The sequence below is a fragment of the Protopterus annectens genome, chromosome 13.part0 (assembly GCF_019279795.1).
Source record: "Protopterus annectens isolate FY-2018-M chromosome 13.part0, PAN1.0, whole genome shotgun sequence".
Lineage (NCBI taxonomy): Eukaryota > Metazoa > Chordata > Ceratodontiformes > Protopteridae > Protopterus > Protopterus annectens.
The window spans coordinates 1,226,629,007-1,226,646,568 of NC_056747.1; the positions used below are offsets into that span (position 1 = coordinate 1,226,629,007).

Below are 17,562 nucleotides of genomic sequence, written 5' to 3' on the forward strand. Positions count from 1 at the left end.
CTGTGATCAAGTGAAAGAAACTATGGTCACATTAACTTGTTTCAGGTTGCTTGTCTCTCAAACACAACATTGATCCAGAAAATGGGATTATATCACTGTAGGGATCAGATGTTTTCACATAAAAACTGCCTTCGATCCTCTTCTACCCCTACACACCAATCTCAAGCAAATGTCTACAGTCTGACTAGAAACACTTCTTATAACTAAGTATGAACAACTGAATGAAAATATGGCCACAGTAATGTTTCACCTTGCTTCTCACACAAAATAATGATTATTTTTATTTGATTAATATTTAACTTGAAATCCCTGGTAACAGTCTTTCTAAGGGTCTATATTAGAAGACCGAACTTTTAAAATCACGAATGTTCTAAAGAGCGAAAATGCCGGACCTCAAAATCATTATTGTGGGGGCCCCGCTAAATATATATTCCAACTTCGAGATCACATTACAGTGAGAAAAGAGCAAATATTCCGATCTTCATTGTACTGTGAGCTCAAAAAAAAAGTACTTTGAGGTCCAGCATTTTCTCTCTTTAGAGTGTTTGCAATTTTAAGCTTTCAGTCTTCTAATATAGACCCTCTTTCTAACTAGGAACACATCTGATGTCTGACTCTGAAGAACATATGTTCAGCCCCCAACAATCTAGAACATTTACTTGTTACAATATGATCCAAGAACTTTGTTTCCTTCACAGAAAGCAAATATATTAATTTCCCACCAAAAGCAAGATGCAATTTATTTTATTTTACCTACTTCTCTCTAGTTGTTGTATCTTTCGGCTTTTCCCGGTTAGGAGTCGCCACAGCGGAACTCCAGTCCGCTAATGATTGGCAGTAGATTTTTACATACCGAGTTGCCAGCCCTGACGTACAAACTTCAACGAAGGTATGCCCATTCACGCACATCTCCACACAGAAAACGCTTTAACTGAGAATCGAACAGGACAATGTCTTATTGTGAGGCGACAACGCTCTAGTATTATCAATAATTCACCACTCATGCCTCTGATGACCTAATCACTTGTCTTAATAAAAAAAGGATCTACCAATTGTTACTGGAAACTGTGTATTCCTCCTCCAAATCACTTACTTAAAATACACACATGGGGTGATGCTGTTGGCAGTGTATGTTGTTAAGATTGCTCATGTGTTTATCTGGTGTCCTGTTTAAACAAAGGAATACTGAAGCATTTTGTCCTGTCAACAATCTCTCTTGTGTATAATGAGAGATTACTAGGTAAGCTCTGATACTGGTTGCATCTACGTGATGTATCACACAGTAACAGTCATCAATTAGCTAGCTATGGCCTGTTGTTAGTGATGGAGGGGAACTGAGGTAGCATTTTAATGTATACCATACACCTGACTTCCAGGTTCATTTTAGGCTAATGCTTTCTTTTGAAGTTTTGTTTAATTCTGTTAGCACATTGATTGTGTTACCAAAAATATACACCACCCACTTTTTAAGGGTGAGGTGCTTCTGTTTTAATTTTAAAATCTGTACTTTTATTACTTTAAAAGTAAAGTAAGTAATAAATATAAGAAAATATAGTTACCTCAGCACCCAGTGTTCTGTACTGCTGTTAGGTACTGGCTTATAGTGCAAAGGGGTAAATGTCCCATTTCAGGTAGAGAACAGGCAGAAAACAAAAAGTATATCAATAGGACTATGTTAATGGCACAAAGAATCCAAGTTTACTTTGTTATGCAAAACTTTTCTTATTAAAACTTTTCTTATTAAATTACATCCTTTCAGGTAAGATGTTTACTCTGTCCCATTCATGGGGGGATTGTAGGAGTTTAAGAAAAGCCCCTACATATGTCTAATACTACCTGCCATTAAATTCTGGTTTTCTATAAATGTCTACTAATAATTTTAAACCTCTAGGTACTTATACTCATATTTCTACTGTTTAAAAAAATGACATAATAACGCAGAACATATCTTCTTGTTTTCATACGATGCTGAATCTCAAACAGAAAAAGTATTTTACTGTTTAGGACATTCTTCGGCATGCCCAGTAATGCAAGCAAAACACTTAGGTTAGGGAAAAAAAATCTCAACAGAAAGGTTTCCCACCATGAAAGTTCTCTCGTCTCCTGACAGATATCATTTTGAAATCCTTTCTACTCACTTCATAGATTGCCTTCAGTAAATTATGTGTGCTGTTTCAGAGTTTAGGCCATAGTGGTATATTATCATGTCTATAATGTGCATTTCCATAACAGTGTGACTCTGAGCAAGTCACTTAACCAGACACTGCTCCCGGGCTGAGTATGAAAAAGGTCCATGGAGATCAATGTTCTATCCCACAAAACAAATAAAATACACACTATTTAATTTTTGTGCAACAGTTCTCTCCCAGCTACATTAAAAAATAAATGAATATTTTTTTCCCAAAAAACCTAACTATTCATCTTGATTTACTGCCCCCTGTCATTTACAGCACAATAAAGCTATTTACCAAGATCAATTAATAATACATTGACCAGAAGCTCCACAAGTTTATCCTCTTCCAAAACCAACTGAAAAAGATTATTTTTCAAAGCAAGTTAAAACACCTGAGTGAAGTTATTGCAGTAACTCTAACATTGCAGCTGTATTCTCTAATAGCATAAAGACATTAGAGCACATTTTGAATGTGGTCTGATTAAGCTTAAAAATCTTTAATCTTACCCATCTGTTCTACAATATCTGGAGGGAAAACACGTGATGCAAAAGCTCGTCGAAAGATGTCAGAGAACTCCTTATCAAGACCTCCAATGCCCATCTTCTCAAAGTTCCAGTCAGGATTAATGATGGACTGACGATCTTGTTTTGTTTTAGCCTTCCCTAAAAATGAAGAAATGATCAAACAGATATTAGTACAGAACTTTAAGATACAGTCTTTAGGAAGAATCAGATGCATTCTTGTATCACATTATCAATAAAAAGGGAAAAAAGGACATCCGATTAATTATGACTACAAAAGGTTTTCATAATTACTTGCTGATGTCAACCAAAAACCAAACAGTATGTACTACTACATAAACAAAAAGCTCTAAAGAATAGGAGTGAGACATACTTCTAGAATCTGTTTTAAATTCATCTTTTCAAACAGTGCACTCTGTGACCCAGTGCATGTTACTTAAGTTCCTGGACCTCTGATGTCACATCTAAAAAAAATATATATATATAAAATATGAGTGAACCACTGGTGTGGAGGTCATATGCCCATACATGTTGCTGATTACATAAGTTTAGCCAGCATCATGATTGTTGGAGAATTAAAAGGGGGGGGGGGGCTAGTAAACTTCAGTTGCTGAAAGCCATCTCAACTATCTTGCAGAAGGGATGCAGGACAAGCTCCTGCATGATGCCCCATGCTGGACCCCATAAGGAATTTTGTAAGGCTTTTGTAACAAATGTGGCACACACAGATATTGTACATGATGCACTTACAGCACTGTGGTGCAAACATGCTGATGTCAATGCTTACTCACATCCCAGTAGAACCAAAAACTCCCAGTAATGTTGTATTTGGATTGGTTAATTAGGACACTGACTTTTCCCCCTGTAGATATGGGGTCTATATTATATCATCGAACGCTTAAAAAAGTGAACGCTGATTGATCGACCTAATTTAAGCGAAAGCTTACAATCTCGAACTGTCAGATCAGCGATTTTTTTCCCAGAGAAAAAAAAATCGCTGATCCAAAACACATACACACAACACAAGCACACCAAACAAACAGAAATCCACACACATACACCTAAAATCTGATACCTAACCCTACACTAAATTATGCACACACCACTAACTATCCACTTACCTTAACCCAAACCCTAACCCTAAGGTCCGTCACTATCGCACACTCACCTCACCCACTCCCTAACCCTAACTCACTTAAATCTGCCCTAACCCTCATGTCCACTCAATCGCACACACACCTAACCCAAGCCCAAACCCCAGCTCACCTAAATCACCCTAACACTCACATCCACACAATCGCACACTTACCTGAATCCGACCGGTAACTTTCCACCATAACACTGAAAATACCGAAGCAACAGAAACGGACAACCAAATTCTTTCCCTAGGAAAAAATTAGAGTTTCTGCTGCTTCGATATTTTGCAGTTTCGCGAAAATAAGTTCGATCAATCAGCGGTCGCTTTTTTGAGCATTCGAGGATATAATATAGACCCTATTTATGCATATCTAATACTGCCGCTTGAAAAGATGCAACTTCAACAGATACACTACCTTCTGATTGTTAGATCACTTATACCACACTTGCACACTAAAATGCACTCACTTGAACAAGACATTTGTCAGCCATCAATTACTCATAGTTCAGTAATTATCAATACAAAAACTGGTGGTCCATATTGTGTTCCTGTCACATTATGCTGGCATCTGTACCAAACTGATAAGATATCTTGGCCAACAAATCACACCCTCAGATATGACACACACAGGTCTGATGCATGACTGGGGGCTTACATATTTAATTAAGCTCTGAAACCAGAAAGGCCTGCAGAATTGCATTGAAAGACCTCCGCATTAACTGTTGAATGGTGCTCAAGCACACCTGCTCAAACTCTCTACTACCACAATGCTAAATGACATTTTGGGGTCCACCTTTGGAAAAAAATGCAAAAAATACAGGGATCTTACAAAAAAAAAAAAAAAAGCATGAAAGGGCCTCCAGGAACAGGCAAGAACACCAGCCCCATGCTAAAAACAAACTGCCCCTGGTGGTCCAGATTTTTGTTGTGTTGGACTGCACTGATGCTTTCTAGGATTAAGATTCTTATGTCTTAAACAGAGGACCTTTCCAAATGTCAAATGGTAACCCCAGATCTCTGTACTGTGTGAGCAATAGAAAAGACCTGACAGCCTTTGGGGTGTTGGTAACCCTTAAGCCCTAAACAGAGATGTTATCCATGCACTAAAAGGGACATGCCCCTCCAAGCATCAGGGCTTGAATTAAAAAAAAAATGTTTGAACAAGTGATGTTTTTAAATGTTATTTTAAAGAGCCTCTTATGCTGGACATAAGTACTATTGTTGATGATCATCCCCCATTTACATCATGCTATGTGAAAGGTACCTTTAAACTAAATGCACCTTTAAACTAAAACAAAAAAAAATATCTTGCTTTTTTCCCACTTTCTGAAATTTAAGAAAGTTCAGTTACAGATTTGCTGTTCTGAACTGTTTGCAAGTATCTTGGAGGCCAGTGCTTGCTTGGGCTAAAGGGAAGTCTCTGTGTTCACCAGTGGCAGTGGTTAACACTTAGCAGCCTGCCTGTACCTGTAGGAGTGGTTACTGCCTAGAAGCTGTAGTTTTATTGGCCATTTTGGGTCAATTCCAAACTCCTTGATCTCTCTCTCTTAAAACCCTGCTGCCTCGTGGTTTTGGTGTCTTTCCAGGCTTGATAGTTGTTGCTGAAGCACCTACCAAGGGGAGAAAATGCTGAGAGAAGAAAGGAGCCACTTTTGAGATTTTAAGTATTTTCTTCTGATTTTTTGTTTAAAATTTCTGCTTTGCCGCCTACTTTTCTGCGTTTTCCGGCTTGCTAAAGTTTATATCTGTATTAGAAACAGTATTTAGAACACATCTAGAGCCTGTTTACTGCATTTCCTGTGTTGCACTTAATTTTAAATAATTTTTCTTAAAATTGCATTTTACCTGACTCTGGCCTAGCACTCAAGTGTGGGGTCATTTATTGCACTGTTCTGACTATTTTGCTACTTGTGTATCTCTGCTACCTTTAAACTAAAAAAAAAAAAAAAAAAAAAAATCTTGCTTTTTTCCCACTTTCTGAAATTTAAGAAAGTTCAGTTACAGATTTGCTGTTCTGAACTGTTTGTAAGTTTCTTGGAGGCCAGTGCTTACTTGGGCTAGAAGCTGTAGTTTTATTGGCCATTTTGGGTCAATTCCAAACTCCTTGATCTCTCTCTTAAAACCCTGCAACTCTCTTTTTGCAAGGTCTTGCGCACAGAGCAGCGCCGCTTAAACAGGTTTAAAGTATTCCCGGCTCCACAAAGTCTGCTCTTCACTTTTTCCTTTAGAACTGCTCTAAATCTCAAAATAAGCGCTCTATTTTCATTCTAAAGCCCTGCACTTGCTCGTACAAGTAATCTCATAGGTAAACACTAATAAACTTAAGCACTACATCCTCTTATACTCCTTTTAAGCACTTGCTCCCTATTGGTTCTTTCTAATCAGTCAATAAGTAGTTCCCTATATTATTCAGGCATGTCCAAAGGTGAGTTTCGGGTTTACTCTCCAGTCCAGCTGGTGAATCTGGGAATCTTGAGGCAATGTTACAACTGCCTTATGTATACAGACCACCCTCTCCTCCTCCCAACAAGCTCAAATATATGTGAGAGATGCATCTATATAGCCAAACTGGAGGCTAAGCTCTCTCAACCCACTACTGGCACAGCCTGTCAGGAGGAGAAGGTAACCACACACACCACAAATCCAGTCTCACATAGACCTATCGCATCAGCAAACCAAACACATAAACACACAAAAACATACTCGGAGGCTCTAAATAAAAATCTGCCTAAGAAGCAGAGACCTCCAAAGCAGACATCCAAGCAACCCCTAACACAAAACAATACCCACATAGCTCACAAAGTCAGTGTGCCACACAGTCACAGCCCTTAAGGCTAAACAACTCACCTAATACATTTGTAATAGGTGACTCCATTGTCAGACACACTGACGTCCCACTCACCAGGCTGAACAAGGAGAAGGTCACTATAAGCTGACTGTCGGGTGCCAGGATCCGCCACATAACACAAGCACTCAGGTCACTCCAAAGCAAGTACAAATATGACTCCGTCATTGTCCATGCTGGTGTGAATGACCTGAGACGTACCTCCCTGGACTACATGAAAAAAGACATAGAGGAGCTCTTTGATCATGTAGCCCAGGCCAGTATGACCCTGACCTTGAGTAGCGTCTTACCCTCACCAAGAATGCTGCCACAGTATAAAGACAAAATGATCAATTTTAATAATTGGCTAAAGTATTGGTGTCATTCAAAGGGGATCCAGTGTCTGTCAGCCTGGGATGACATGCTCGACAAGCCACGTTGCTTTGCTAGGGACGGCTTGCACCTGTCACCCCTGGGTTTTCGAATACTGGCAAAGGCTCTTGCCTCCCCCATAGTGCCTTTTTTTAGGCAAGGCTCAAAAGACAAACCCACCTCCATAGACAACACAAAGAAAAAAAAAATAAGGGTAATGCTGCTCAACGCCAAGATGCATGCACTCGAGACTCTCCTCAGTATGGAGAATATCGATATCTGTGCAGTAACAGAAACCTGGTTCAAGGCTCCCGAGAGCACCCCAGCACTAACAGGTTATACTTCATACCATGCTTTCCAGCCCCAAAACTTGGACCGAACCACAAAAGAAGGGGGAGTATCCATATTTATCAAAGATACCTACACCTCCAGGTTAGTGGCACTGCACGAAGATCAGAGACCATCCATGTGCAACTAACAGTGGGCAAAACTGCCTTTCAGTTTGTAGCCTGCTACAGACCACCCTCCCAAACACAGGAACCTCACTCGGCTTTCCTGAGAACACTGGTGAGTATGAAGGTCTCTCCAAACACCAATATATTGGGTGACTTCAACTACCCAAACATCGATTGGGAAAACTACTCAAGCCCAAACACCTTCGCCCAACGGTTCCTAAAATTTATAAACTCAAATGCTATGGAACAACTGGTCACCACTCCCACAAGAGGGGAAACATATTGGATCTGGTCATCACCAACATGGGGTCTCTATGTTCCACACCAGAGGTATACCCCTCATTGGTAAGATAAGATCATAAACTAATCTCACTGGACATCCATATTCCGTCCCCATCCCTAGCCAAGGAAACCACGGTGAAGAACTTCTCAAAAGCAAACTTCACACTTCTCAAAACCAAGGTGCAATCCTTCAAAGCCCCCAGGCCAGTGGAAAATACGGCCCAAAATGCAGAATCCTTTACAAAAGCATTCTATGGACACCTACAGGAATGTATGGAGCATGCTATCCCAAATAAAACCAAGACTCACTTCTCCAAAGGCAGGAGACCTGTCTGGTGAACCCCGGCCATAAATAAGCTATACAACAGAAGGAGAAAGCTACTACATGACAGAGCAAAATCACAAAAAGGGAAGGCATCTCTGATTAGTACTAGCAAGAAACTACGATCCCTCATAAAATCATCTAAGGCCAGCTTCGAAAGAAAAATTGCACAAGACACTAAAGATAATCACAAGGCCTTCTTTAGTTATGTCAGAAACCTGGGAGGCAACTCCCAGATATGCTCTGAGTTAGTGCAAAATGACAAAAAATACACTGAACCCACAGACATTGCCAACATCCTGGCAGAAAGGTTCAGTGCAAACGTCTCCCCCCCTCCCCCCCCAAAAGAGCAAATGTCTATCCCAACAGAGTGTAGCCTTCCTGAGATCACAGATGCACAGGTGAGAGCTGCCCTGTCCAAAGCAAAAAACACAGCATCAATGGGACCAGACGGTGTCCCGGGCTGCGTCTTACACGAGCTCCAAGAACTAAATCCTCATATAAAGTCACTGTTCAATCTCAGCCTTACTACAGAATATGTACCCAAGGAATGGCGTACAGCAACAGTGGTCCCACTCCACAAAGGTGGTGCCACAACAGACCCCGGAAACTATTGCCTTATAAGCCTGACTAGCCTGGTCTGCAAAGCTATGGAACCTATCATCATGGAAATCATAAACAAAGACATTGGGAACCTCCAGACACTGGATCCTACCCAATTCGGCTTTAAGGGCAGATCTTGCCTCTTGAAACTGATCGACTTCTTTGAAACAGTTATCAAAGCCACAGATGAAGGGAACGTAGTCCACACAGCCTACCTGGACCTCGCAAAAGCCTTCGACACAACACCCCACTCGGGCATCATAAATAAGCTCACCAGCTTAAATATCAACCCCCATGTCACAAGATGGGTTGCAAACTGGCTCAGGGATAGAACCCACATGGTCAGAATAGCAGGTGCCATGTCAGACTCTAAACCAGTTACAAGTGGCGTCCCACAAGGCTCAGTCCTGGGATCTCTCTTGTTCTGTATATATTTCTCAGAGGTACAGTTAACATGGGTGGACTATGGCTGACCAAGTTTGCAGATGACTGCAAACTGGGTGCCATAATCGACTCTCCGTCTGACACAAGCATCCTCCAAAAGGGTCTCACAGAGACGGATAACTGGTGCCAGAGCCATGGCCTAAAGCTAAATGCCAAAAAGTGCATAGTCATCCCCTTTGGGAAAAACAAAGTGCCCACAAATTACCACATAGGTGGTAATCCATTAAGTATGGAAGAAGTAATTAGGGACTTGGGGACCCAAGTAGATAGCAATCTCTCCTTTGACAATCACGTTGCCAAAGTGGTTAGAAAGACCTTCTATATAGCCCACCTTAACATGAAAGGATTCACATCTAGATCAAGAGAGGTCATTGTGCCCCTCTACTCATCACTTATCAGGCCCATAATTGAATACAATGCCCCATTTGTGATTTACCTTACCCAACACCTGCAGTAACTGGAAAGACCCCAAAAGTACCTCACCAAGAGGATCAAGGGGCTCAAACAGATGCCCTATGCAGCTCGGCTAAAGAAACTCCAGCTCTACTCAGTTGCGTACCGTCTACTCAGAGGCGATCTGTGTCCAACGTATAAAGCCATGTCCAACCCAGAATTAATGGACATGCTTCACCTCAGGAAATCCAAATCCCTTAGAGTTACATGCTCCAGGGACTTGAACCTCAGCACAGAAATAAATAGGACATGCTGGAGGGGCAGATTCATATCCCAGAGGCTCCCCTCACTCTGGAACAAAATCCCAATCCATATTAGGCAGAGCCCCTCACTGACCCTCTTCAAGAGAAATCTTGACGAGTGGATGAGAGATCGTAAGTTTACCCCTGGGATCTCTTCTGTGTCCCTGCTTGACAGAGGTACAGTAAACTAACCTTAAAAGGGCTACCTTCTGTGACCTACTATACAGAGGCACAGTCAACTAATCTAAAAGGGTGGTGAAAGCCAAACACAGTCTGGCTAGGCTTATAAATGCCCTAGGGCATTAGCCTAGTATCAACCTATGAACCTATAAGAGTGAAGGTCAAAAGAATGCCAGAGTGCATAGTTAGTGGAATAACTCCACGATACACTGATGTCATTCTCCAACTGTTCAAGGAATAGTAAGGCTGGTTCAGAATTACTAGGTCCATTTCTGACAGTCATATACTGAAAGGGAGATTAGGCTAGTAGAGGTTTACATGGTGAGAAGGAGAGAGATGTTAAAGCATTAGTTAAAACTTCAGAGAGTTTAACGTGCTTACAACAGAATAACGAAAAAGGGAACTGATGCGGCATACCGCATTATTAGGAATCACTAACAAGCTGGAGGTGTTGGGCGGGAAAGAAAGCCTGGAGAGGAAAAGGGACATGGATGGTACCTGAAAGGGAACCAATTGGAGAATGACTTAAAGACATACTTCTTCATTTGCAGAGTGCTGAGTCACTGCACAGAATGCCCAAGGCAATGTTAGACTACAGTTTACTTAAGTGTAGCAAGGATGTAAGGTACTGGGAAACGAAACATGGCAATGAAGGGTTAACTACATAAAGGTTACCTGCATCAGTCTGGCATACTCAAACCAAACAACTTCCTCCATTAGCACTTCCATCTTGTAAGCAAACCATCTATTCACCAGCTTCTTGATGGTATTAAATGCTGTTAAAAACATCTCTGATACCAAGTGTTGATTAACATGGTTAAAGTCAGTTCTATATACTAACCATTTTTTGCATAACTTTAGAACTACAAATGGATACAGCGTCACCAATGCACATGTGAATACTCATTTCAGTAAGGAAATCATGCACATATGTGTGTGTGTGTGTGTGTGTGTGTGTGTGTGTGTGTGTGTGTGTGTGTGTGTGTGTGTGCGTGTATATGTGTGTGTGCGTGTGTGTGTGTGTGTGTGTGAGAGAGATCTCAGAAGATGAGGAAGATGATGAACGGTGAAATTCACTGGTAAGTCCACATATAATGGACGAAATCTTACAACTGAACATCAAAGACATGCCTTTATGTTTACAAGCAGGTAAATTAAGTCTCCTTAGTAAAATGTAGCATGAACAAAAATTTAGACAATTTGAAGTCCATCATCCCCACCCCTTAAAAAAAAAAAAAGGACGTTTCTATGTAATTTTCAAGAAAAAGAATGGCAGAGTATTTATTCTGATCTGTTGACTGAGTGAGTACACTGGTAAAGAAGCCACAATGAAACACAAGACATGTTTTACACGGATAGTTTTCACAGCATCATAAAAGTATGAGTAATTTATATCCAGATGTCTAAAGCTCAACAACAAATACATAGAACATTTATTTATTTATTTATTTATTTTACACATTTTAACATTTGCAATAAGACAGGAGTAATCTGTGTAAACATATTAACATGCATCTGCGCAAGAGATACATGCTTAGAACAGCAATCATAAAAGTAGTATGTAAATCCACAATGAGTGGAGAACATTTACAAATCTATTTCCTCAACCTCAGATTTAGTAAAATAACAGTGCAGCATATGGCCACTGTAAACAAGGCCACTGATGGTCTGTCTTGAACCTGTTACTTCTAACATAAACAGAGAAGTAATGCTGACTGCAGACACAGACTGCTAGAAAGACACCAGCTCAAATACTGCACACAAGTTTGCAGATCACATCTTAGACAGAAAATACACAACAATGGACCCAAGAAAGTGTCCTTAAAATATGGAATATGACCAATATTAAGCCCACTCAATAAATGGGCTGACAGGATAAGAGACTGCTTTTACTATGAACGGTACAATTGTGATCACTAAAAAACATCAATCACAGCTCATAAACATGCATAATCACACAAGCACATATCTATGAAAGCTTTTTTCTTGGGGAGGTGGGCCCCTGTACCCCCACTTCCTGACGTTATAATAATATTAACTCAATGGTTGCACAATAGTGACGATACCAGAATGAAAAACTACCCAAAACAATGCATAGAGGTCTCACACAAACAGTAAAGTAGACCAAGAGATCTAGCAATTAAAATCTGATGAAACAGTCCTTGAAGTATTGCAGTACAACCTAAGAGACTTTCGATTATTATTTAAAGGGAATATAATAAGGTCCTGAGCTATATGTCAAAAAAAAGGTACTGCGCAAAAGTAAGCCAAGGACAAACAATGGATGCACTGAAATGTATTCCTTAAACTGTTTTAAAAATAGTAGCACCATTTAAAATATTAGGAGTAGAAATAAGCAATGGCAATAAATAACATCGTTGTTGGTGAGCATAATACTGCAAGTCAGTCAATTAAACAGGGTTACTGGACAAAGGTACTAGTTCCTGCCTACTGAAATATTCTGTGCCCTTGCATGAAAGGCAACTTCAGGCCAAAGACAGTAGTATAACATTCCAGGTCAATAATGGAGCACTACCCATACTGAAGGGCAGTACAACCTTAATCGTAAAAGAGTGAATTGACTGACCCACGCAGCAACTCCAGGCATAGAAAGTTGTATTACTACACTTTACAAGAGGTACACAAATCCAAGCACACACCCATAGAAACAATGGATAAATGTCACTGCAGTGACTCATTTGGAAATTCCAGGACAGGTCCAGTGCAAACGGTAACAAAGACACACCACACTAAACCAGACATTCAATGAAACTGCACGTTAAAGTCAGAGCAGTGAATCAGAATGAAATAGCATCTCAGACCAGACAAGTGAGTCTTGTGAGTAGTCTAAATCAAATGTTAGCAGTGGCATTTAAACAAACAAACAAAAAATACTCAAAAGTCACTGTGATGACTCATGGTCAAGCTCAAAGCCTGCGACTAGAGCAGCTCACAGAGAAAACATGGGCTCAAGTCCTATATGAGACATTTACTTCATCCATTCTCTTGCTCTCATACAGAACTGTACAGGATACAACAGAAACTCCTACCTAAAGCCAGAAGAGTGACTCACACCATAATTCAGGATAATACAATTAATGAAACACAAGGCCAAAACCATAGCTGTGATTTGCATAAATGATCTTTCATTTCCCTTAATAACATGAAGCAGGAACGATAGTTCATGAAAAGATGCAATAACTTCAGTCCGCCTCTCTCAAAAAAGCGAAGGGTCTGCAAATAAATAAAAAGTCACAATGGACTTTTTCCTTTTAAGTGAAAAGCCAAGTCAGTAAGCCTTTCCAAATTACAGCTTCCAGAATGATGCATTCTCATACTTATAAATTTAACAGTTGTATGGGGGGGGGGGGTGGATTGATCAGCAGTGCACTTGAAAAGGGGTAAGGAACTGACGGTTGCTTGATACTTACGCTCAAAATCCTTTTATATGATGTCTTTTGACAGTCACTTCTGTAGACATGTTTGAAATCAACTGTGAATGCCTCTGGCAGCAAGAGCTATTTGAGGAAGAAATTATTTTCCCTTTTCTTCCTGTTCCACATTTAATGAACTTAAGAAATGCCTTTTCTCCAAAATACATTACAAATTGAAAGAAATAATAAACACACACACACATTTTATACATACATAGATACATACACACACACACACACACACACACACACACGTATGGCTGGCTCATCAAGCATCGAACGCTCATAACAGTAAACTCAGAAAATTAGATTGTTTTAGATCAAATCTAAAATGACTGAAATAAAAAAACTAAAAGCAATGCTCCACTGCGCCACTAAACTACCCTGTTAATTATATATACCCACTTCAAGATCACTTAACAGTGGGGTAAGAGCAAATTTTGTGGCCCTGATGCAACAGAATCTCAAACAAAAGGCTGCTGGGAAAAATTCCACAGGAAAAACTTTTCGCTCACGTAAGTGTTTGCTCTTATCTACAAGTTCAAAAATAATTAGCTCATAAGAGTGTTCACTGTTCTGAGTGCAAAAATATACAGTATAAATATATGTTTGTCCACATTAAAAAAAAAAATACATATATAATATAAACACACACACACACACATACCTAGTACATAAAAGATGTACATGCATACATATACACACAAAAAAACAAAAAGGAATCATTTTAAAATGTTTTTATCTTGCTGGAAAAAGAAAGATGTACATAACTAGAAAAGATCACAGAAAAGTATCTTGAACCTTGTTAAAAAGAACAAAACAGAACACTGCACCACTAAACCTATTTCCATTCAGAAAAGAATAGCAAAGCATTATAGCATCCCCTGGATTTTATTCATATTTCACATCTTGGTGCACTGGAAATGTTACATATCACATCCCAAACACATCAGAGCAAACAAAAGGCAAGTTATGCAACCAGGTTGAAAGGATGTGAGATTGTAGCTACAAATACTATGGAGATGATGGTCTATGTATTCAGCAAACCAAGAGGTAATGAATTGCACATTTCTGTAAGTAAAACATGCAGAGGGTCCAGCTCACAGGCACTAAAACACGTTTTTATCTTCATGGTTGGAAAATCATGTAAGCAAATGAAGCACTGTGTTGTTAAGGCTAGACAGAAATGAGACCGCCTTAGTCTTTCTTAATAATTTTGAGCCTTGGTCGGACTTTCCAAGATGGCTGGGAAGATTAACAGCTTAACTTAAGCTGTCCTAGTATGAAACAAAAAATGAAAGAGGAGAGCCATGAACTCTGTGACTTTTAGTGAATTCAGTTACTGGCCAGTAACCTGGATGCCAGCAAAGAAGAAACTAAGACAGCTAGAAAGAAAATCAACAAGAAAAGGTGAACAGAAAACACTGACTGGGAAAAATCCTGTAGCTGTTCAGTAAAAAGCAGTTCAAGCTCCAACTTTGGTGCAAGACATGGCTTCGAGTAATCTAGAAGGGAAAAAATAAGTCAAATGTGCTCAGAGCTGATTAAAAATAAAACACTGAAGGAGTATATCAACTCAAATAAACGGATGAAAAAATGGAAGAAGCTTTAAACAGATAGTCAGATGAGCTAATAAAACTGCAAAAATCAGAAGTTGAAATGAAGGAAAGGCTGGCTGAGTATGAGACTGCTCAAGAAGAGATGTTTCAAAAAATGGTAGAATTAGAGTACAGAGTTCATAGGGAAAATCTGAGATTTTCTGCTGTACCAGAAAAAGTAGAAGGAACAGACTATATTAATTTTATGAAGGCACAAATAAGCAAATTGACCGGTGTTCCACATTATTAACAGAAAGGGTATACAGTGTGTATGGTCCAAATCTGGCCATGAGAAAGTAGCCACGACCTGTATTAGTAAAGATGCTATCATACCAGCAGAAAGAAATGATCCTGACAAAGCTGTGGCAAAATGACAAAGTATTAACAATTGGAGACAGTGAAGTATTTAAAGAAAAAGATAATTCACTGCACACCAGGCAGAAAAGAAACACATTTATTCCAGCAATCAGGGAACGTCGAGAGGCAGGTGTGAGTTTCAAGCTGCTGTATCCATCTGTCTTCACATTTTTTTTCCTGGAGGATCAAAGTCATTCTTTGATGCAGAACATCCAAAGGAAGAAATACAAACATCTGTTCAACAGAAAGTGTCATCAAGCAGAAAGGGACTCTGCTTCACATTCTTCCAATAATAAAGCACACAGAGACTTTGGAGTGGAACCTTTTCCACTGTTCCAAAACAAAATGCTTGAGAGACAGAGAAAAGCATAGAAGGTGAACAGAAGAATTGGGAGAACATTGGAACTGAACTGGAATCTTGAGATGGAGATGAAAAGGAAGAAGGAGATGGAGATGAAAAGGAAGAAGGAGATGGAGATGTACAGGAAGAAGGAGATGGAGATGAAAAGGAAGATGGAGATGGAGATGAAAAGGAAGAAGGAGACGGAGATGAAAAGGAAGAAGGAGACGGAGATGGAGATGAAAAGGAAGGAGAGAACACTGGAAAATATGAAGGTCTCTCCAAACACCATTATATTGGGCGACTTCAACTACCCAAACATAGACTGGGAGCATTACTCTAGCATCAACAACCTAGCCCAAAGGTTCCTAGAATCTATAAACACAAATGCTATGGAACAACTTGTTACCACTCCCACAAGAGGGGAAAACATACTGGACCTGATCATCACCAACATGGGGACTCTATGCTCCAGACCAGAAGTGTATCCCTCACTGGTAAGATCAGACCATAAACTAATCTCACTGGATATTCACATCCCGACCCCACCCTCTGCCCAGAAAACCACAGTGAAAAACTTCTCTAAAGTAAATTTCACACTCCTCAAAACCGAGGTGGAATCTTTCAAAGCCCCCGGGCCTGTGGAAAATACAGCTCAGACCGCAGAATCCTTTATAAACGCATTATATGAACACCTTCAGGAATGCATGGATCATGCGATCCCAAATAAAACCAAGACCCAATTCTCCAAAGGCAGACGTCCTGTCTGGTGGACCCCAGCCATACACAAACTATACAATAGAAGGAGGAAGCTACTAAATGATAGAGCAAAATCCCAAAAAGGGAAGGCATCACTGATCAGTATTAGCAAAAAACTACGGGCACTCATAAAATTGTCTAAGGCCAGCTTCGAGAGAAAAATTGCACAGGACACTAAGGATAATCACAAGGCTTTCTTTAGTTATGTTAGGAACCTGGGTGACAATTCCCAGATATGCTCAGAATTAGTCCAAAATGACAAAAAATACACTGAACCCACAGACATTGCCAACATCCTAGCTGACAGGTTCAGCGCAAACTCCCACCAAAAGGGCAAATATCTATCCCAGCAGAGTGCTGCCCCCCTGACATCTCAGATTCTCAGGTAAGAGCCGCCCTCTCCAAAGCAAAAAACACAGCATCAATGGGACCAGACGGTGTCCCGGGCTGCGTCCTACATGAACTCCAAGAAGAGCAAAACCCAAACATAAAACTACTGTTCAATCTCGGCCTTACTACAGGATATGTGCCCAAAGAGTGGCGTACAGCAACAGTGGTCCCTCTCCATAAAGGTGGTGCCTCAACGGATCCTTGAAACTATCGCCCCATAAGCCTGACTAGCTTGGTCTGCAAAGCTATGGAAAGGATCATCATGGACCTCAAAGATATTGGGGACCTACAGACACTGGATCCTACCCAGTTCGGCTTTGTTAAGGGCAGATCTTGCCTCTTAAACCTGGTTGATTTCTTTGAAACAGTCACCAAGGCCATTGACGAGGGGAAGGTGGTCCACACAGCCTACCTGGACCTCGCAAAAGCCTTCGATACAATACCCCACTCGGGCATTATAGATAAGCTCACCAGCTTAAATATAAACCCCTATGTCACTAGATGGATTTCAAACTGGCTCAAGGACAGAACCCACATGGTTAGAATTGCTGGAGCCATGTCAGACTCCAAACCAGTTACAAGTGGTGTCCCACAAGGCTCAGTCCTGGGACCTCTCTTGTTCGGTATATATTTTTCGGAGGTGCAGGCCAACACGGAAGGACTGTGGCTGACCA

At 40.3% G+C, this 17,562-nt stretch overlaps 1 protein-coding gene across 1 annotated transcript in view; it reads right to left on the reverse strand.

Annotated features, from left to right (window-relative positions):
* The window catches only part of NSF (N-ethylmaleimide sensitive factor, vesicle fusing ATPase), a 1,516,106-nt gene that overhangs the window by 696,937 nt on the left and 801,607 nt on the right, over positions 1-17,562 (reverse strand). The window contains exon 8 of the mRNA XM_044055231.1: positions 2,681-2,836. Within this exon, the coding sequence (XP_043911166.1) occupies positions 2,681-2,836 (156 nt within the window). The remainder of the gene's footprint in view (positions 1-2,680; positions 2,837-17,562) is intronic.